At 35.4% G+C, this 23,439-nt stretch overlaps 2 protein-coding genes across 2 annotated transcripts; both read left to right on the top strand.

Annotated features, from left to right (window-relative positions):
• Positions 1–291: 291 nt before the first annotated feature.
• Positions 292–11,100, top strand: LOC134740538 (myosin-VIIa-like). The gene is made up of 12 exons (XM_063673052.1): positions 292–394; positions 2,821–3,078; positions 3,267–3,451; positions 4,129–5,336; positions 5,440–5,684; positions 5,765–6,604; positions 6,687–7,022; positions 7,133–7,359; positions 7,470–9,793; positions 9,879–10,375; positions 10,468–10,694; positions 10,787–11,100. The coding sequence occupies exons 1-11, from the start codon at positions 371–373 to the stop codon at positions 10,657–10,659; spliced, it is 6,336 nt and encodes a 2,111-aa protein (XP_063529122.1). The 5' UTR covers positions 292–370; the 3' UTR covers positions 10,660–10,694; positions 10,787–11,100.
• A 2,682-nt stretch (positions 11,101–13,782) lies between these two features.
• Positions 13,783–17,763, top strand: LOC134740991 (inactive peptidyl-prolyl cis-trans isomerase shutdown-like). The gene is made up of 4 exons (XM_063673707.1): positions 13,783–14,090; positions 14,260–14,560; positions 14,961–15,160; positions 15,634–17,763. Exons 1-4 carry the CDS (start codon positions 14,035–14,037, stop codon positions 16,403–16,405), a joined length of 1,329 nt encoding a protein of 442 aa, XP_063529777.1. The 5' UTR covers positions 13,783–14,034; the 3' UTR covers positions 16,406–17,763.
• Positions 17,764–23,439: the final 5,676 nt, after the last annotated feature.

The raw sequence follows: 23,439 nt of genomic DNA, 5'->3' as shown, positions 1-23,439 counted from the left end.
AAATTGTAATTTAAATGATGTTTACATCTTTTATCTGAAGTTACTCATGGCTATCATTTTATGCATTTTTATCATCTTTCAATAAGATTAAATCACATGGTGATCTAAAAAGATTTCATTAATTAAAAACTATTGTAATCTATTAGGTACAAATGCCGATAGCATGCACCAATCAAGTAATCCATGTATGACAAATGATAGTCAAGTAGGATATCTCTAAATATGATAACTTGATAAGCGCTGAATTATCTGTATATCGTGTGATAAGGCGGAAATATTGATGTGGACAGTCTTGAAGCAAACATTATACAGGTAATGTACCTAGTGATGGAATTAAAATTTTATATGTGAATCTCAAAGGAGCGGTAAAATGGCAGACAGGATCCAATTATCGGTAAATATTAACATAATATTAACGAATTCTTTTGTAGAAGCCACAAAATCCAAAACCCATTTTCTTGATAATATTATATCAACATAATGGGTTTTCTGGAATTGCGTTTAATATTTTTGAGGTATTGTTTAGTATTTTAACTAAACTATCCGAACGTGTACCTAATAAATAAATGAATTTAACACGAATTAAAAAGTGTAGGGTAAACATACCTATTCTTGGCATTGGCACCCCACCCCAGTATAATTAAGCCGTGTTTATGTGTGCAATGCCGTGTATATCCCAGACACTAAAATGACAAAACGATTGGCCAATTTACTATCCATACATTGTGCTTTTGACATAAGTCGAACAAATTAGGGCAATCCAACTGATATTTTAATCTACTTTTATTCCAAATACTAAAATGACTGATCAGTTGGCTAATCATAATTAACTATTATGTTTTTGTTAATTTAGTTTTTAAGACAATTTTGCTGTGCCCTAACAGGGTATCATGTACCGCTACCGACTATATTTTATTTACCACCTGTATGTAATGAACATGATTGCAATAAATAATAGTAGATTGTGTCACAAGGGAGCAAAATGACATATTTACGGCGAGGGCGTACAATTGAATCCTAAACGAAGAGAAGGATTCTATAATAGAATCCTGAGCGTAGCGAGGGGTTCTAATAGAATCCTGAGCGTAGTGAGGGATTCAAGTGTTAACGCCTAAGGTGAAAATAATTTTGCTACCATGTGCCACATACTGCTTTTCACATCACCTATGAGGAAATTACATACATATTCATTAGGTTTCAAAACATTATTATTTTAAGCAAAAATCGATACGGACAAAGTGCCAAAAATATGTATACACGACCTTATCGATATTTTCAGACGTGACTGTACTGACAAATTAAAAGTACCTACAGCTCATAATTATGTACCTAATATCTTTTCAAAGACAGCAGCAAACACCTAAAATGATACAATGAAAATCAAGTACATTATTTTTGTAGATTTTTCTGGTAACAAATTAGCTCTTACCCCTTTGAACCAAATCTTCGGAAGAACACTATGAAGACTGATATCACTTATATTTATTATTATAAAGTTATTGATTTAAACTAAGTATTTACAAATTTATACACAATACAGAACCGCATTAAATTATGCTTTGTGAAATATTTGTACAAAACACAGATTACTAAGTAGATACTACGTACAAAACTTTTTAAATATCTTCTTCTTCTTCGTCGTAACCTCATGGCTGAGGGACGTGACGAGTGTGGACACTCTTCTCCAGTGCTCTCCAGGCCGCTCTGTCTTGGGCCCAGTGCATGCTAGCCTGCAGTGTGGCGTTTGACCGTTTGTCACTGCTGTTTTAAATATAAACTTTTTAAATTGCATAGACAAGTATGGCTGCGTTTAAGGAGACCTAAAATGTCAAAATAAAAATTAAATTATTAAACTAATGTGTTTTTACGTTTCTTTGTAAATATTACGCTAATTAATTAATTTACTTAATTTAAATATGCTATTAATTAATTCAAAATACGCTAATTACATTTATTGTTTACAATTACAACAAAATATTATTTAAGTTTAAAAAATTGTATGCACGTAATCGATTATAAAGAAATTGTAATCGATTATAGGCATACTAATTTCATATGGCTTTGTGTCAATATTTCATACTGGCAACAAAATGTCCTTGAACAGAAAAGTGCCACTTTGATCCCTCCTAGCAGGGAAGAAAAGTTCCCTTTTCGAATAGGTGATGTGAAAAAATAAATGAATGAATGAACTACCTAAGCTACCCCAATCATCTTGTTTTTGTACCAATGTTGTAAAGTCGACGTCAAAGATATATATACATTTTTGCACCTTATTACGACGGATTAAGGTGCAAAAATATCTTTGACGTCGACTGTGCTAAAATGACAGCTCATATTGGTGTATTTAAACTTATCCAGTATCCAATCATCCTGTTTTTATTTTTTATACCAATGAATTTTGTACTTTAAATGAAAGATAAATCCATGATCAAACGGATAAATTCCTGTTTTTATTTGTTATACCAATCAATATTGTACTTAAAATGACAGATAAATCCATGATTAATCGGATTAATTTGGGCAATCAAACTGTCGTTTTAGAATTTTGGATATAGAAACAAGGATAAATAAGAGAATAAGACATGATTTTAAGGTCTTTTAGGTAGTCCTGCCGAATTTTTGGATGCCAACATCTGTTATTTTATTAGGATTCAAGCAAGGCGATAGGTAAACCTACCTATCCTAAAATACCTAATGATGTACCTTATCTTCTTCATTTATTGATGATTACGAGTACTTACCTATGATTTTTACTATAAGTAGTAACTACATTACCTACTAGTAACAGTAGTACTATATAATTCTTTTAAATGATTCTAGGATCTAGTCTGGCTAAAACAAGAAAATGCCACAGAGTTCGATCTTCCCATAGCTGTGAAAATATTAAACAGTTCGGGCGACAGGATCCAAGTACGAGATGACGATGGCAAGGTGTTTTCCACTTCAGTACACAATGTCCTTAAACCTTTGCACTCCTCCTCCGTTACGGGGGTGGAAGACATGATCACGTTGGGAGAGCTGCAAGAACACACGATCCTAAGGAACCTCCATGTGCGGTACAATCAGCAACTGATCTATGTGAGTAAAATTCTTAATGTTTCTCTTTTGTTCAAGTATATACCTAATACTGTGTTTTGTCGACATTTAAGTACCATTAGCTGTATTCAATTTTTATTGTTAACAGCTTATGACATGTCCACTTTTAATTTCTACGGCAGTTCATTTACCGTGACATAGCCACGTTTAGTTTAGATTGAAATTTTTAGACATACACCGGATCAATGTTAATAGCAATCAACCCATACGAAATCCTGCCAATATACACAATGGATCAGATACATTTCTATCAAGAGATAGGAATGGGCGAGATTCCGCCGCACATCTTTGCCGTCGGCGACAACTCATACAGAGAGCTGTTAGATACTGCGTCCAACCAGTGCATCGTCATCAGGTATCTACTACACGTATATAAACTTATCTAAACATTCTAAACCCAAACATGAATTACTTACTTATGTTTTCTAATAGGTATGAACCCTGATTTGGCTGTTGTTATTCCAGTCGAGAAAGCTACTAGATAGGGTGTGAATTGCTACCGAACAGACTAGATATTATTTGACGACCGGTCTGGCCTAGTTAGTACTACTAACTAGGCCAGGCCGGTACTAACTTAGTAGTGACCCTGCCTGTGAAGCCGATGGTCCTGGGTTCGAATCCCGGTAAGGGCATTTATTTGTTTGATGAGCATAGATATTTGTTCCTGAGTCATGGGTGTTTTCTATGTATTTAAGTATTTATATGTTATAAATTACTAAAATAATTCCAATTCAGCTTGAACATTATGGTTTTTATTACTGACACATTCAGTTGATAAGAATTAAGTAAGGTGTGATGTAGATAACTAATTTAAATTACCTTTCCGGTACCTATTCAGGAGAATGATTAGATTAGGTACTTTTCTAGCAAAGAATGTCAAGAATGCAACTTCAAGATAAGTAGGTAATAATAATATAGTAGGTATGACAACTTTAACGTCATTACTAAGGGGAATCCCAGGTTTGGTGAGGTTCTGGAAAACAATAACCTTCCTGAATTATTACCTATGAGCTTCATATATTTCTTTTACAGTGGAGAAAGTGGCGCTGGAAAAACAGAAAGTACAAAATTATTGCTACAATATTTAGCAGCCGCTAGTGGTAAACATTCTTGGATCGAGCAACAAATTCAGGAGACAAATCCAATCCTTGAGGCGTTTGGAAATGCTAAAACTGTCAGAAATGATAATTCATCTAGATTCGGCAAATACATCAACATATATTTTAGTAACAAAGGTGTAATTGAAGGCGCCAACATAGATCAGTATCTACTGGAAAAAACTCGTATTGTTTTTCAAAGCAAAGGTGAAAGAAATTACCACATATTCTATTCTCTGGTGACTGGATTAGCGGCCGATGAAAAAAAGAAACTCGAGCTAGGTCATCCAGCTGAATACAACTATTTAAACTCGGGTAACATGCTAACAGCCGACGGTCGCAATGATGGCGTAGAATTTGCTGACATTAGATCAGCGTTCAAAGTTCTTAATTTCCCTGACAACGAAGTGTGGGGAATCTTTAGCCTTCTTGCAGCAATCTTGCACCTGGGAAATTTAAAATTCAAATCATTTAATTTCAATAATATCGAATCATCTGAAGTTGCTGACGCGGTGAATGCAAATAGAATTGCATCACTCCTAGGGGTGAACAAAACCAAACTCTGTGACGCCTTGACGAGGAAAACTTTTGTAGCACACGGGGACAAGGTGGTTTCAACGCTTACAGTGGCTGCGGCCGCGGAAGGTCGGGATGCCCTTGTTAAAGCCATATACGGCCATATATTCGAATATGTAGTAGAAGTTATTAACAGAACATTGCACAAAGACCAACAACTGTCCAGCAATTCCGTTGGTATATTAGATATTTTTGGTTTTGAAAATTTCGAAAACAACAGTTTTGAGCAACTCTGCATCAATTATGCCAACGAAAACTTGCAACAGTTCTTTGTAAGACATATTTTCAAGCTTGAACAGGAGCAATACGAGAAAGAAGGCATTACATGGACTAACATTAATTACAAGGATAATCAAGATAATCTGGACATGATTGGGCTAAAGCCAATGAATTTGCTATCACTCATCGATGAAGAATCGAAATTTCCAAAAGGAACTGACATAACACTTTTATCCAAGCTTAGTAACAATCATAGCAACAACAATTGCTATATTACTCCAAAATCAAGCCATGAACACAGCTTTGGGGTAAAACACTTTGCTGGAGATGTCACTTACCAAATAAAAGGTAAGAAATCGTTTATATAATCAAATTCATTATACTAATACATTTTAATGGCCTGTGAAAGCAATTCCGGAACTATAAGTAGGTACCTAATTTTTTTTTGTAGGCTTCCTGGATAAAAATAGGGATTTGCTGACAGCAGATGTTAAGGAGATGGTTCTGGATTCTAGTAACGTATTCTTAAAAGGCTTGTTTGGTACTGAAGTCGTCTCTAACCAAAGTGGCAGTCGGAAGACGGTCTCACTCAGCTACAAGTTCAAAACGTCTCTTGATTCTCTAATGAAAACTTTGTATGCCTGTCATCCCTTTTTTGTAAGGTGTATCAAACCGAATGAATTTAAAAAGCCACAAGTAAGTAACATTATATGGTGATGATGTTAAAACCAGTTTATTTTGTTTACGTATTTATATTTGACAATATTTTTTTGCAGGTATTTGATAGAGCTCTATGTGTTCGCCAGTTACGATATGCTGGCTTAATGGAAACTGCGAAAATAAGACAAGCAGGATTTCCGATCCGCTATTCTTATTCAGAATTCGTCCACCGGTATCGGCTAATCGTACCAGACGTCCCGCCGGCTGAGAAAACAGACTGTAAAAATGCCACAAAGAAGATTTGCACAGAAGTATTGAAAGATCAAGAGTTCAGGCTTGGCCACACAAAAGTTTTCCTCAAGGATATGCATGATGCGATACTGGAAGAGCTGAGGCATAAAGTGCTAATAAATGCAGTGATCAAAGTACAAGCCAATGCTAGACGATTCATTCACAGAATGAGGTTCTTAAAGATGCGACAGGCTGCTATCACGCTGCAAAAGCACTTCCGCGCTCGTGGATATAGAAACAGATACTTAGTAATGAAGAGAGGGTATTTGAGAGTGCAGGCGGTAGTTCGATCGAGGGAACTCAGAAAGACCTTCATAAACATGAGGAAGTTCTTTAGGAAACTCCAAGCACACAGCAGAGGCCATCTTATTAGGAAACTTATTAAAGATAAAGGTCATATCATTAAGGCTAAGTTGGTGCAATTTAAGAAAGAAAAAGAAGAACTAGAGCGGTCTGGGCAAGCTGATACTAAAGGTGCTGAGGATGATTATGAAAAGAAAGTAACGGAACTTATGAGATCTATCTGGATTGTTAAGGACGTTCCAGTTGAGAACCAGCGTCATAGCACAGCGGTTATTGATGACAGATATGTTGATGATGTGTTTGGATTCTTAAAGGATACAGCAACGCCGGCTGGTACCGTACGCGTGCCTAGATACGGAATTGTAAGTAAACTCTTTGTGTATGTAATTATCTGCATAGATTTTGTATGTATTAAATATTTTAATACAATTTTGATTTCTTCAGACTTCTAAACCAGTAGTGTCAAACGTAATTCCACTCCCACAAGAACAAGAGGACGAGGAGGAGTTTGATGAATTCAACTTTAGAAAGTTTGCTGCCACATACTTCTTGGGCAATACTAGTCATCAGTATTCGAGGAAACCTTTGAAGCAATCTTTGCTGGAACTTCCATCCCCTATGGACAAAATGGCGTCACATGCTTTGTGGATTACTATTTTAAGATTCATGGGGGACATGGCTGAGCCAAAATATGTGGATGATAAAATTGACAATGTTCCCGTTATGATCAAATTGTCTGACACGCTCGGTCGGGCTTTCCAGAAGAGCAAAGACTTTGAGGTAATTTTTATTAAATGCATATTGTTTTTACGAGGTATACATTACTTACATACAATGCCAATTATGTAATACATGATGATTTTTAATATATAATATTTCTTAAATTTTAGGAGCTCTTGAAATTGAAAGAAATGAACAATGGTAACGATAGCAGAAACAAACTAATTCAAAAGACACTGAAACGACAGAACAAATTCAACGATGAGCTAATGATGAATTTGATGAAAGATGAAATTAATAATGATATGTATAATAATTGGTTGAATGCTCGAAGAAGCACTAACTTGGAAAAACTACACTTTATAATAGGTCATGGCATCATCAGAAAGGAACTGAGGTAGGTGTACATAGTTGGCATATTAGGAGAATTGTCCATATATGGAATTTTAGTCTGTTATTCCACTGTTATTCGAATGTAAATTAAACATGAATGGCGTTTTGTTTCAGAGATGAAATTTTCTGCCAATTATGCAAGCAACTAATCAATAATCCCTCTAAGGCCTCTCATGCAAGAGGGTGGATCCTGCTCTCTTTATGTGTTGGTTGTTTTCCACCGTCCGAAAGATTTGTCAAGTACCTAAGGTCGTTTATACGCAGCGGCCCTCCTGGATACGCTCCTTATTGTGAAGGAAGACTAGTAAGAACATTTAAAAATGGTCCTCGTTCTCAGCCACCCAGTTGGTTAGAGTTGCAGGCAACCAAAACCAAGAAGCCCATCCTTCTTATTGTTACTTTAATGGATGAATCCACGAAAACTGTGCAATCTGATTCAGCGACAACATCTGAGGAGGTGTGCCAACAGATTGCAGAAAATATTAACTTGAATGATATGTTCGGATTCTCATTGTATATCACTCTTTACGATAAAGTGCTGTCGTTAGGTAGTGAAGGAGAACATATCATGGATGCAATTTCGCAGTGTGAACAATTCGCAAAAGAGCAGGGGACACCAGAAAAGAGTGCCCCATGGAGGCTGTTTTATAGAAAAGAAGTATTCACCCCGTGGCACAATCCTGCGGAAGATCCTGTGGCTACTAACTTAATTTACCACCAGATCGCTAAAGGCGTAAAGTTTGGTGAATATAGATGTGATGCGGAAAAAGATTTGGCCATAATTGCTGCTCAACAACATTACATTGAATATGGACCTCGCATAGATCCAAATATTTTAAGAAAAGTTATTGTCAACTATATTCCAAATCACTTTATACAGTCCAACGATGTAGCATTGACCAAATGGGAACACCTTGTAACAAAAGCGTTTGAATCTTCGCAAAGTATTCAGTCTAAGATAGATCCGTTGCGATGCAAAGAAGATATTGTAATATTTGCTAAATTAAAATGGCCTATGCTATTCTCCAGATTCTTCGAGGCTGTTAAAATTAAAGGAGAAATGATTAATAAGGATGTAGTAATAATTGCTGTGAACTGGACTGGAATTTACGTGGTTGACCAGTTAGAACACATACTTCTAGAAATGTCCTTTGCTGAAGTTACCTACGTTGCTTACAATGCTGACAAAAATTATGACAACGTGGGCACGATAACGTTAAGAACGATACAACAGGAAGAATTAGTATTCCAAAGTGTAGATGCGAGTGAGATGAGTTCACTGATCATCTACTTAATTGACGGTTTAAAGAGAAGGTCAATATATGTTGTAGCTCAAAGTGATGCACAAGGATACAGTGACGCCTCGTCGTTCTTGCAATATAAGAAGGGAGACCTTATAACACTTTTGCAAGATTGTACTGGAGAAACACTTATGAACGCTACTTGGGGACACGGAGCGTGCAACGGACAGGAAGGTCTGTTTCCAACTGAGCAAGTATATATTTTACCAACCATGTCAGTACCTTCAAATACGATATTAGAAATCTTCAAAAAGGGCAACATTACCACTGACAAAAAAGCGTCCAAGTATAATACTATTCAAAGAAAACGTATGCATACTTTAGAGAAATACTCTAAGGAAAATTTTAGAGAAAATTTCGATATAAATGCCACAGTTCGGAGCACATCAACATTAACTACAGCTAAGAAGGCGATCACCGGTGACTTGTGGGCTCACACCCGTGATCCTATTCGGAAACCACTGCTTAAGAAAATTTTAGGCGATGAAAAAGTTGAGAAATGTGCAGTTGCTATGTTCATCGGTATTCTAAAATACATGGGAGACATGCCAGCACCGAAAGCGAGAAACGTTACCGAATACACAGATGAGATATTCAGATCGGGTGGAACCGATGTCGGCTTGCGAGATGAAGCATATTGTCAAATCATGAAACAGTTGACGAACAATAGGATACAGCTGAGTGAAGAACGCGGATGGGAACTCATGTGGCTCGCTACTGGCGTCTTTGCCCCTGGACAGTCTTTAATAAAAGAACTGGTCGATTTCCTGAAGACTCGACCGCATCCAATAGCTAAGGAATGTCTCAAACGCGTATTCAGAATACAAAAGAGTGGCCCCAGAATGTATGCTCCATATGTGGTAGAAGTTGAAGCCATACAGCACAGAAGCATGCAGATATACCACAAAGTTTACTTCCCAGATGACACGGATGAAGCCTTTGAAGTAGACTCTTCGACTAAAGCGAAAGATCTTTGTGAGCAGATTGCTGGAAGACTTAATATAAAGAACAGCGACGGCTTTAGCTTGTTCGTCAAAATAACTGACAAAGTGTTCTCTGTTCCGGAAAATTATTATTTCTTTGATTTCGTACACGAGCTTGTCGAATGGATGAAGGCATCGCGGCCTGTCCGCGCCGGTAAGTTCTCGATCCAATATCAAGTGAATGTTTTCATTTTCGCTTATGTATGAAATACTGTTAGTAAAACTTACATTTTTTTCAGCTGGATCACAATTGCAATTAAATTATCAAATTTTCTTCATGAAGAAGCTTTGGATCAACACAGTTCCTGGCAGAGACAAGAATGCTGACCAGATATTCTATTTCCCTCAAGAACTACCAAAATACTTGCGAGGATACCACAAAACCTCTAAACAGGATCTAGTTGATTTAGCCAGCCTTATTTACAGAGCACGGTTTGGAAGCGACCAGTCATTGCTATCTCAAATTGGCCAGATACTAGAAGAATTTATACCTCCTGACATGGTTAGGATTCAATCGGCCTCTTCATGGAAGTCAAGTATTGCTGCAGCATATTTAAAACATGGAATTATGGCTGAAAATGAAGCTAAAGAACAGTTTTTGAAAAAAATATACCAGTTGCCAACATTCGGAACTGCGTTCTTTGAAGTCAAACAGACGTCAGACCCATCTTATCCTGAGTTGGTAGTAATTGGGATCAACAAAAACGGTGTCAGCGTTATACATCCTCAAAGTCGAGTATGTATATCAAATTTAAATAAGGCATTTCAACTTTTTAACAGTACTATTTACAACAACTGTGATTCAATATGACTTCTTCTTGGTTTCAGGATATACTGGTGACTCACCCTTTCTCACAACTTTCGAATTGGTCCTCTGGGAATACCTTCTTCCACATGACCATGGGTAACTTCTTAAGAGGAACGAAGATTCTGTGCGAAACTTCTTTAGGATACAAAATGGACGACCTGATTTCATCGTACATTGCAGTTTTACGTCAAACATTGAAGCAAAAGCAATAAATTGTAAAGTACCAGCCATACATCCTCAAAGTCGAGTATGTATATCAAATTTAAATAAGGCATTTCAACTTTTGAACAGTACTATTTACAACAACTGTGATTCAATATGACCTCTTCTTGGTTTCAGGATATACTGGTGACTCGCCCTTTCTCACAATTTTCTAATTGGTCCTCTGGGAATACCTACTTCCACATGACCATGTGTAACTTCTTAAGAGGAACGAAGATTCTGTGCGAAACTTCTTTAGGATACAAAATGGACGACCTGATTTCATCATACATTGCAGTTTTACGTCAATCATTGAAGCAAAAGTAATAAATTGTAAAATACCAGCCATATTAGCAACGACGGAAGAAATTATACCTACGTGTAGATGATAAATAAAAATTGTAAGAAATGTAAAACAATTGAACTCTGTAACCTACTGAAAGTGCTATTGGAAAGTTGACCTTTGGTCATACCTACTACTGTTTTGGGAAAATGTATGCTATTTCTGCTTAAAATCATGAGATCTTTCGACCCTAATCAGCAAACAATATCAAGTTTTTTAAAATTACTTTTCTAATGTACTAACCAACTAAATAGTATGACGGTAAAGAAATGAACGATACCACAAAAGTATGGATATTTGGGACACTTTTTTTCTTATCTATTCTGATTGTGATTCTGAGTAGAAATATCTTTTTTCAAATAAAAAACAAGGTGGCGTGGACAATTTTTCTAAGAAAAAATATCGTTTAAATATACATTATGTATAACAAACATAACTGACTTTAATTCGTCTATTTTTACCATACTCAATAAGGAAAACATTGTTTTTATATCCCAGATAGTTCGATTGGCCAATTCACTTTTTCACTAACCAGTTATCCTGATTTTATACTAAAAATTAAAATAATGACAGATTGATCGACAAATAAGTGACAAATAATAACAACATAATAGGGATGATGACACATGTTGAATTTTATAACAAAATCTAGTAAAATAAATAGCAAATGAGCAATTTATCACAATAATATGGATATTAAAATAATATATGGAAATAATACTAAAATACAAGACCTGAAAGTTTCAAAAATTTAAGTTTTTTTTAACTTCCACAAAGGGAAAAGTAAGGGTACCATTCGATTCCTTACATTTTATCAGAAAAAAAAATTGTATTGCAACTGTATACATAAACGCAATTTTTCACCGACAAAATCGCAATTTTACATGAATCTAGTATAACTGGATCGGTCATGAGGGGTGGGGGAAAATGACCGAACGGGATAGTCTTATGTATCTTTCAGTAGGAGTAGCAGAGAAAGCGCTGTTATTGTTTGTCCTTGTCATAGTTTCACTTTTCCACCGCTGCCACAACCGAGGTTGTGGCAAACAAATAAGTACGTGACATGTCATGTTTGTTCGTTGCTTGTTTAATTATCGTTGTTTTGTATGAAATTGTGCTTTCTCTTATGAAATAAAGTGATGGTTAGCGTTTTGAATGCTTGAACTTTGATAAAATACTGGTGATTTGTTCTGTAATCGGCTGTAATAGCCGCTCGGAGCAAAAATATGAGATCATAACCTTTTCACACGTAAGTACGGTATTTTACACCTTCCTCTTAACGCAATATGTGAGAATAACATCGTAAAATTACGTTACACTCAAAGCAATGTAGAATCAAACGATTTCAATAAAAATATCACAATTATTTACGCAAATTAACGAAACATTACTTGTAAAATTATCCGCCCAAATTACGTAGGTAGGTAGGTGAGGTCAGCCATTTTTAAACTTCTTCTTAATTTAGCTGCATAACAATCATGTTAGGGATACCAGATGAAAATATCATAATTTTATGGGTAATTTTGACCTCGAAGTTTTTTCGTACTTCTAATTCCAAAAAATAAATAAACAAATGTTGTGAAGATTAAATGTGGTGTACATTAATTGGTGTGATTGCGATTTGTGATTTCTTTAAATTAAAACCCATAACACATTTTATTTTACGTTTTATTTACTAAACATATTTAGTTTTGTACCACCTGCGCGAATTATAGGAGGTATTTCATTGTTTATACGCCTAAAAAGAACGGCCCATTGACATTTTATTTAACAATTTTTTAATACCGTCAAACAAGCTAACTTAGCCTCCAGGGTAATCGCCCCAACGTGATTATTTGTTTATTTGTTTATTAGGATCACCAACATAAGATACAATTTACATACTAGTATTAACTTACAAAAAGGGCACATTTTTTATTGATCCCCCACTTACAGGCAATCACAGCATGCATTATTATATTAATTTAAACATTAAGTCAACAGTAACACCTAGAAAAAGACTTAGTATACATTACAAAAATCTAGAATAAATATATATATCAAATATTGGGGTAATTTTTACCAATATGGTATCCCCACGTTTATGACGTCATCTATGTCTATCCCTTACGGGCGCACGTGTATAGCTGGTCTAAGGTCTATGCAATTTTACTTATTTTCCATACATTCAAGATGGCCTCTCAGTGAACTTGACGTTTGTTACGGACCCTCCACACTCGTGCGCGAATCGCGGCGCGAAGCCGCGAACGCGAGTGTGGAGTCAGTTCGCTAATCAGCGAAGTCAACTCCACATTCGCGTTCGCGGCTTTGCGCCGCGTAATCTGGAGCGACCTTTACGTCAAGGGCCCTCCACACTTGTGCGCGAATCGCGGCGCGAAGCTAGTTACGCCACTGACTGATACCTAGATGAAAACGAATGAAAATATTCAACAGTTTATTCGAGTGCCGGGAAAAGATACGTTTACCTCACCAAGATAATTAAGCCTAGTTCGGACTACGTTAGTAATTTAGTCGAGTGACTAATTACTAACGTAGTCCAAACTAGGCTTAGGGGTCCGAAACTCCTCGCTTCGGGCAAACTCGGCTCCGTTCGGCTCAGCATTGCTCAATAGGGTTGGCAAAACTTGACGTCCCTTTGCGTGCACGACCACAGATAAGATAATGACTTGAATTTTGACAACCCTAAATAGCCGAAAGGGATACTAATATATGGATTAGAAAGGGATAGCAAGGATCGACCCTGAACGGCCTGAACTGCTGTCAAACTTCGGTTTTGTACGTAGGAAATTACCGCTGTAGTTTATGTACGGTAGATATGAAAACGGATTATATCGCGTATATTATATTGAATTTATAATACATCCCGACGTTTCGAACCCTTTACAGCGTTCGTGGTCAATTAGTCGTCTTGCTTAACTTGCTTTTGCTTTGCCAACTGCTAACATTGTTTATTGTTCTGTGTTCGCGTTATTGGAAAATAATTTGTAATTAATCAATTCGAAATAAAAATACATTTCGGGATATTATATCAATTCATATTAAAATGCCAACAAACACTTCAATGCCATGTATTGCTTTAGAAAACGGATTGGATTTGAGGTCTGTATTTTGATTTTATTTCCTTGAATTTTAATATTATGCTAGACAGTGGTACTTTATTTCACTACGTACGGGGTATCTGGACCCTTTATAAGAAAATTTCCTTCCTCTCTCCTTTACTGCACTCTGATTCAAGGAAATAAGTTTTTAATAAATATTTTACTTTTAGACAACTCTGTACAACAGGTTCAGACCTTCACATAAATAACGATTTAGAAGAGGGTGACGGTTTCGAGACTGAGAGAGAAGATGCTAGAACTTTTGACCATATTGGGCAACCTGTAAAGTGTGTGAAAACCTTAGAGCAGCAATTGACTCCTGTGGATTCGGATGGATGTGTCAAAAAGAAGATCATTGACCAAGGAGGTGGTTTCCCACTTCACGAGGGGTGCACAGTACATATAGCATATACTGGGTTCTGGGAAGATGTAGAAGAACCATTTGATGTTCGGAAAATGCACAAGCCATTGGTATGGAATAAAGCTTATCACACATTTCTGTCACTGATATAAATTTATTTTCTTATAAGGTAGATGGATACAGGCATTTATTTATTCATTCAGTATAATCTTCACTTGCCCTTTGTGTCCTTCATATGAAGTGATGCAACTACCCTTCAATTCTCAAAAAAAAATTACATTTTGTGCAGAAGACAATGTGACCTTTAACATCTTTTCTGTGCATGATAAGGATCGTGACCAAATTTTTAGTCATCTCATTTTGCATTTATTTTTGAGAACAAGGTCACACACAATTTTTGGCCACCACACACATATGAAAAATTTAATGTTTAGTAGGTTTAGGAACATCTTACAAAAAACCTCTGCTTTTAGTTACCTCATGTGTAATCAAAATTTTTACTTATTACAGGTAGTGGACTTAAAGGACAATGACTTGTTGCCAGGCCTACAAATTGCTGTCAACTCAATGCTAGTTGGGGAAATGTCAGTTTTCCTTCTATCTTACAAAGTTATGTTCGGGGAGTTTGGGGTCCCGCCTCGGATTAAACCAAAAGCGGACTGTGTATTCTACATCAAACTCATTAAGAGTATTCTGACTCCTGTTGAAGGGTGAGATATCCTAATTCTCTTTGGTATAACTAAATAACAACAACTGCTTATCTATTATCTTTTTAAACTTATTTTACATGGTGATAAAAGAGTTATCAATATAATTATGTATCTTTATTGGCATATTCGTATAACACACATATTTATTTATATTTAAACTTTATTGCACAAGGTATATACAGCAATGTACAAGTGGCGGACTTAATGCCCAATGGCATTCTCTACCAGTCACTGTTGTGGTGAAGGGGCTACTCATAGTGTGTTCAATTCCACCATCCACCTAGATAATTTTGACGTAACTGAATTTATATTAGAAATCTCTATTATTTACATGTCTATGATTCAGTTCAGATATTTCTTGCTTATAATCCAGCAATATATTTCTATTAATTTTAAATCAGTATAATATATTTCTGTTGAACTTCTGCATTCTAAAAGTGTTAATGTTAACAGTACATTATATTTCTTTTCAGCGATATAAACTACACAGAGCCCAACATGTTTAAGCGGGTTTTCACACAAGTAACAAAACTCTACAGTTCAGGTGTAACGTTACACAAATCCAAAAATACAGTGGCCGCAGTAAACCTTTTCAGGAAATCAATAGCCATGCTGCACAAATGTCGGTTAGCTGATGAAGAAGAGGAGAAAAAACAAGAGAAAATGCTGGTAAAGTTGTATTTGAATCTGGCTATTTGCTCTAATGCTTTGGAACAGCCGTTGAAGGCTTGCATTGCTTGCAATGAGCTCAACAGACTGGAAAACCTCTGGAACAACAGTAAAGCTCTCTTCCAAAATGCTAAAGCTTTACGAATGATCGGTCAGTATGACGCAGCAAAAAAAAGACTGCTAAGAGCACAGAAGTTATGTCCAGATAAAAATGAAATAAAAGAAGAATTACTGTTACTCGAGAAAACTAGAACTATATGTGATCAAAACAAATTGATAGCTAAGAATTTCGTTCACCCGTCTCTGGAATTAGTGAGCGAAGATTTTAAAAAAGAGGTGGATACTTTGATAAAGGATTTCAAAGAGAATGTCAATTTGTGCAAACTGACACTGCCGGGTGGTTTAAATGCTGTAGAAATAAAATATGTAAAGGAGGCTTGCGTAAGAGAAAACTTGTTTTGCAGTAGGATAGAGAAGGACTTTGCGTTAGATAAAACTAATGAAAAAGAAAATGATGAGGGTGAAGAACCACTAGATTTGTCAGTTAGCCCGGACAGCAATACCAGTGAATCGTAATGGTAGGTATATTTTTGTATGTCAAGCATAATTACCCTTCGCGACGCCAATGACGGATATATCCGAACCGCAGGTCCAACGCCAATGACGGATTAATCCGTCACAGACTACAGAGCAACATAGACCTTGTTTTCTTCCTCTTCCTCAGCACAGAATAAATAATAGTACTACTGTACCGAAAAGACACTTCGTACAAAACCGAAGTTTGACAGCGATTCAGGGACGAATCATGCTGTCCCTATCTAATGTATGGCACTATCCCTTTCGGCTGTTTAGGGTTGTCAAAATTCAAGTCATTATCTGTGGTCGTGCACGCAAAGGGACGTCAAGTTGTGCCAACCCTAATAATTGCTCGGAGCAATGCTGAGCCGAACAAACGAACGGAGCCGAGAATGCCCGAAAGGAGGCGTGTCGCCCCACTGTCTTCGGCTAGCCGACATTTCTACAGCATGGCTATATTGGCTATTGACTTTCTGAAAAGGTGGACCAAAGAGGATATAACAAGATAGAGCGGTACTGTCATAGTAAATTTTGTAACCACTGTAAATTCACTGCCATCTATCGACATACTTTAAAACTAAAAATGAAGATTTATAAAAATACGTTAAAATGTATTTAAATATGGATAATTGATTTTTTTATTTGCATTAATTATTTTTAAGTATATGATTGTGACCCATGTCCTTTAACGGATATGCGTTAAAATTATAAATGACAAACGAAACCGTCAACGCCCTCTATACGAGAATAGGCCAAAGCTAGTGGCGCCATCTGATCGAGAATCAAATTTTCGTGATTTTCGAGACACGTTTTTTCCTTAGACTGTATCCATCTATTACGGAGTTATATCTATCTTTGGGTGGACTGTGGCCCATGGGATACATATTATTGAAATTCATAAGACAACCTAATATTATATTATGTTTGTATTTTTATTATTAAATTAAATTAAAAATTAAAATAATAATAATATGTAAGTAGTTTGATATCCACAAATTGTCAAAAAAAATGCTACTTGTAAATTCAGATTCATAAAAGATTTACCATTTAAAGTATAATAAAAAGAATATAGTTCATTTACCATATTATGCATCACCACTTTTTATCGGGGACAGTCCTTAGTCCACTGAAAACATGCAATAATAAATATTATGTATATATCTAAATCAAAAACTTTATAGGGAGCGTGCGTGAGCTCCAGTTTATTTTGACAAGTTTAAGTTTTCCATTTAGCCAGACCTCGAGAGGAATCTCGATACTATTGTTTATGTATTCTACAAAATTCTAGAGGCTGATATTGATTTCACTATTTTGTATTCCAATTAAGTCCTTTATTCATAAATACTTTGTTAAACTACACTGAGAGAGTACTCAAGAATTAATATATTATACAGATTAAAATACATAATTACGTTAAACATTTCTCTTTTTCAATTAATTGGCACCTAGCAGTAGGTACATTGCCTTCTGGCAAATGTCACATTAGGTGACTTAGACAACTGATACGCTATGTCCTCAGCCACCTTTATACGTCGCAACTCCATTAAGCCCTCTCCCGCTTTACCAAAAGACTTCGCTGACAAAATGGCAGTTGTATTGAAAACAAGCGTGCCGACTTTTTCATACAAAATTCTCGTATAATATAATTTTAAAATTTGAATAATGATAATTTTAATATATATATATATATATATATATTTTATTGTTTAATAAGTATTTAATTACATGTCAACCTTAATATAAAACGATAAAGTACAATTTAAAATTTATTTTAAAATTACTTATATGTGATAGGAAATATGTTCTTGCCTTTGGGTGCTCGCAATTTTTGGGCTGTTGCAGTCAATTATCATGCAACGAAGCATTTTTTAAGTTTTCACGGACGTTCGGCTGCAACAACTGACGCCTGTGGACTGTCAAGAGCGACGGTCAACCTCGACGCTTGGTCGGGGTTCGGACACGCGAAGTAGATCATAGACCTAGCATTACATAGATCAGCTATACGCGTGCGCCCGTGAGGGACAAAACATACGCAATGCTACAATATGCTTGGTCGAGAAGATTTTAGATTTGTAGCCCACCATAAACCATACTCAATTTACGGTTTTTTTATGATATAGGAGGCAAACGAGCAGACGGATCACCTGATGGTAAGCGATTACCGCCGCCATGGACACCCGCAACACCAGAGGGATTGTAAGTGCGTTGCCGGCCTTTAAGATGGGAGTACGGCTTTAAGGTGGGGAATAAAAAAATGTGAGACTGTGACAAGGACAAACAATAACAGCGCTTTCTCTGCTACTTCTTCTGAAAGATACATAAGACTATCCCGTTCGGTCATTTCCCCCCACCCCTCATGACCGATCCAGTTATAGTAGATTCAAGAAGTAGATGCATTTGCGTCTTCTATGGTATATTTATTTCTGTGGGCGTTTCCCTTGAGATTATGGTATCGAGGTGCTGTAGAAGCGGTGCGTGCCTAATTTGCAAAGGAGCTACTGATTGGACGTTTCTTGTAAGTACACTTCGTCTCTTTAATTTCTGATGTTTTTTATAGCTACCTACATTTGATTTTCTACCTTATTATGATACTTATAAAGTCAATATTACAAGTGATCTTGATTTGTTTTAAAAAGGAATCGAACACTAGGGTAGTGATTTTTATTAGGGTTCCGTACCCAAAGGGTAAAAATGGGACCCTATTACTAAGACTCCGCTGTCCGTCTGTCTGTCACCATAGACCTGTACCGCTGGCTATATTTTGACCCCTAGGTTATAAAAATATTAAAGTCAATTCTGTTTTCGCTTATGAATACTTTGTTAAGATGTAAATCTTACATTTTGTTTTGTGTCATATATATAATTTGCTTTTCTAGTAATTTGTTATTTTGTGGTAATTATTTTTTATTTTGAATTATTTTGGAGAAAAAAATATTCGAGAGAAAACATGTAACTGTGTTGCATTTAGGATAGTGTTTTTAGTGAGAAAACATAGTTTGTGTCAATTACGTCCACTGCAATCTGATACTATGTCATAATATTCGAAATGACACAAAAAAAAATTCGAGTTAAAAAAAATTACTTAGGTCGAATTTAATCGTTTAAATAGGTCCATTAAATGATTTTGTGTCTTATTAAGGCATAGCTTCATAAGATATTTGATGATTTGGTTGTAACAGGCTGTCACCGTTACAAAAGAATATTAAAGATATTAGAGTTTACATCTTATTAATTTGAAATGCGGGATAAATAAGATGTATGAATTTGTGTCACTTGCATCCACTGCATAAACAAATATTACAAAAATATTATTTGCGTTCAAACGAAGCTAGAGGGCGGTCTGAATGGGCAACGGAGGCCGTGCAGGGTGGGGCCGCGGCGTGACCTTGCCGTACGCAACGCATGTTTACTTCGCCTGTGCGCCAAATTAACGCAACTTATTCAAAGAAGTTACGCAAACAACACAACAACAAGCAACAAGCAAGCAAAGAATGCGTCGAATTATCTTTTACCTATTTAAAACTCATAGATATTGTACAATGTCACCATTATGCAAAAGAAATGTAAGTACATGTTTGATTTGCGAGCGAGCTGGCAACATTGCGCAGGGAAATCTTAAAAATATCGCGTTTACGTGAACGCCACATACATTTGTGACAGTGATAGGGAAAAGGTACCACTAAAGTAAAATTTGGTTATTAATACCGTGACTTTATTTCATTCTATGATAAAAAAAATTGCTATTTATGCAACAAGTGCGGAAATCATCTTTACGCACGTGTATCATACAATGTTTTACTATGCATTGTGCGAGTAAATAAAAAAACATATCATGGCAAATAAGTTTAATTATTAAAAGGAGTGTTTTAAATCGACACGAGTTGCGAATAACCTATTCGCACGTGTATCGTACGTTTTACAGTACATATGGCCCTTTAAACTTTCGACATATGCACGGTAAGTGCTCTTTTCCGCACTAGTGCGAGAAAGTAGCACCATATGTACTGTAAAAAAAAAATGAAAAAAAAAAGCACTAGTGCGGAAAAGCAGTACTTTCCGCACGATATGGCTCCGTAGGAAACGCACTTTTCGAGCACATGCATTGTAAAAAAAAATATAGGACTGTATCTCCTAAACCATGCGTCGTAGCGCAAAAATAATAAAATTTTCGTTCCCCTTTATGTAACCCAAAAGTAATACATGAAAAATACAATGAAAAAAAAAGAAACAAAATCTTTATAGGGCTGTATTAGCTGTATCTCCTATATCGTGCATCGTAGCGCAAAAATAATCAAATTTTCGCTCCCCTTTAAGAAAGATTTAAAAACGCAAAAAAGAAAAAAAAATCTTTATAGGGCTGTATCTCCTAAACCGTGCGTCGTAGCGCAAAAATAAACGTTTCGGTCCCGTTTATGTAACCATTAATTTATATTTAAAAAAAAACGCAATAAAAAAAAACAAAAAAAAACTTTATAGGGCTGTATCTCCTAAACCGTCGTAGCGCAAAAATAATCAAATTTTCGTTCCCCTTTATGGAACCCCAAACTAATATACAAAAAACACAATGAAAAAAAAAGACAAAAAAAAATCATTATAGGACTGCATCTCCTAAATCGTGCATCGTAGCGCAAAAATAATCAATTTTTCGTTCCCCTTTAAGAAACCCTTAATTAAAACTTTTAAAAAAACCAGAAAAAAAACTTTATAGAGCTATTATAGCTATATATATAGATATAATATCTCCTAAACCGTGCGTGGTGGCGCAAAAATAATAAAAGTTTCGTTCCCCTTTATGCAACCCATAATTTATATTTAAAAAAAAAACGCAAAAAAAATTTAAAAAAAACATTATAGGGCTGTATCTCTTAAACCATGCGTCGTAGCGCAAAAATAATAAAAATTTCGTTCCCCTTTATGAAGCCCCAAAGTAATATACTAAAAACACAATGAAAAAAAAGAAAAAAATAACAAAAACACTTTATAGGGCTGTATCTCCTACACCGTGCATCGTAGCGCAAACATAATTAAAAAAAAAACCCTTTAAGAAACCCCTAATTAAGATTGAAAAACGCAAAAAAGAAAAGAGGAAAAAAAAAACATTTTAGGGCTGTATCTCCTAAACCGTGCGTCGTAGCGCAAAAATAATAAAATTTTCGTTCCCCTTTACGGAACCCCATAGTAATATACAAAAAACACAATGAAAAAAAAAAAAAACAAAAAAAACTTTATAGGGCTGCATCTCCTAAACCGTGCATCGTAGTACAAAAATAATCAAATTTTCGTTCCCCTTTGTGGAACCCCAAACTAATATACAAAAAACACAATGAAAAAAAAAAAACAAAAAAAAATCTTTATAGGGCTGCATCTCCTAAATCGTGCATCGTAGCGCAAAAATAATCAATTTTTCGTTCCCCTTTAAGAAACCCTTAATTAATACTAAAAAAAAAACAAAAAAAAACAGAAAAAATCTTTATAGAGCTATATCTCCTAAACCGTGCGTGGTAGCGCAAAAATAACAAAATTTTCGTTCCCCTTTACGGAACCCCAAAATAATATACAAAAAACACAAGGAAAAAAAGAACAACAAAAAAAATCTTTATAGGGCTGCATCTCCTAAACCGTGCATCGTAGCACAAAAATAATCAAATTTTCGTTCCCCTTTAAGAAACACTTAATTAAAACTTAAAAAAAAAACCAGGAAAAAAAACTTTATAGAGCTATTATAGCTATATATATAGATATAATATCTCCTAAACCGTGCGTGGTGGCGCAAAAATAATAAAATTTTCGTTCCCCTTTATGCAACCCATAATTTATATTTAAAAAAAAAACGCAAAATTAAAAAAAAAAACATAGGGCTGTATCTCTTAAACCATGCGTCGTAGCGCAAAAATAATAAAATTTTCGTTCCCCTTTATGTAACCCAAAAGTAATACATGAAAAATACAATGAAAAAAAAAAGAAACAAAATCTTTATAGGGCTGTATTAGCTGTATCTCCTATATCGTGCATCGTAGCGCAAAAATAATCAAATTTTCGCTCCCCTTTAAGAAAGATTTAAAAACGCAAAAAAGAAAAAAAAATCTTTATAGGGCTGTATCTCCTAAACCGTGCGTCGTAGCGCAAAAATAAACGTTTCGGTCCCGTTTATGTAACCATTAATTTATATTTAAAAAAAAACGCAATAAAAAAAAACAAAAAAAAACTTTATAGGGCTGTATCTCCTAAACCGTCGTAGCGCAAAAATAATCAAATTTTCGTTCCCCTTTATGGAACCCCAAACTAATATACAAAAAACACAATGAAAAAAAAAGACAAAAAAAAAAATCATTATAGGACTGCATCTCCTAAATCGTGCATCGTAGCGCAAAAATAATCAATTTTTCGTTCCCCTTTAAGAAACCCTTAATTAAAACTTTTAAAAAAACCAGAAAAAAAACTTTATAGAGCTATTATAGCTATATATATAGATATAATATCTCCTAAACCGTGCGTGGTGGCGCAAAAATAATAAAAGTTTCGTTCCCCTTTATGCAACCCATAATTTATATTTAAAAAAAAAAACGCAAAAAAAATTTAAAAAAAACATTATAGGGCTGTATCTCTTAAACCATGCGTCGTAGCGCAAAAATAATAAAAATTTCGTTCCCCTTTATGAAGCCCCAAAGTAATATACTAAAAACACAATGAAAAAAAAGAAAAAAATAACAAAAACACTTTATAGGGCTGTATCTCCTACACCGTGCATCGTAGCGCAAACATAATTAAAAAAAAAACCCTTTAAGAAACCCCTAATTAAGATTGAAAAACGCAAAAAAGAAAAGAGGAAAAAAAAAACATTTTAGGGCTGTATCTCCTAAACCGTGCGTCGTAGCGCAAAAATAATAAAATTTTCGTTCCCCTTTACGGAACCCCATAGTAATATACAAAAAACACAATGAAAAAAAAAAAAACAAAAAAAACTTTATAGGGCTGCATCTCCTAAACCGTGCATCGTAGTACAAAAATAATCAAATTTTCGTTCCCCTTTGTGG

Source organism: Cydia strobilella, chromosome 4, assembly GCF_947568885.1.
Source record: "Cydia strobilella chromosome 4, ilCydStro3.1, whole genome shotgun sequence".
Lineage (NCBI taxonomy): Eukaryota > Metazoa > Arthropoda > Insecta > Lepidoptera > Tortricidae > Cydia > Cydia strobilella.
This window is presented reverse-complemented; position numbering and strand designations above follow the sequence as displayed.

What these genes read in the sequence shown, in the direction of transcription:
- LOC134740538 (XM_063673052.1), top strand. Translation starts at nt 371, where the DNA reads ATGGCAGACAGGATCCAATTATCG. An exon ending in CAGACAGGATCCAATTATCG is followed by an intron (nt 395 to 2,820) that starts GTAAATATTAAC and finishes AAATGATTCTAG; the next exon opens with GATCTAGTCTGGCTAAAACA. An exon ending in ATCATCAGAAAGGAACTGAG is followed by an intron (nt 7,360 to 7,469) that starts GTAGGTGTACAT and finishes GTTTTGTTTCAG; the next exon opens with AGATGAAATTTTCTGCCAAT.
- LOC134740991 (XM_063673707.1), top strand. Translation starts at nt 14,035, where the DNA reads ATGCCAACAAACACTTCAATGCCATGTATTGCTTTAGAAAACGGATTG. An exon ending in GGAAAATGCACAAGCCATTG is followed by an intron (nt 14,561 to 14,960) that starts GTATGGAATAAA and finishes TACTTATTACAG; the next exon opens with GTAGTGGACTTAAAGGACAA. An exon ending in ATTCTGACTCCTGTTGAAGG is followed by an intron (nt 15,161 to 15,633) that starts GTGAGATATCCT and finishes ATTTCTTTTCAG; the next exon opens with CGATATAAACTACACAGAGC.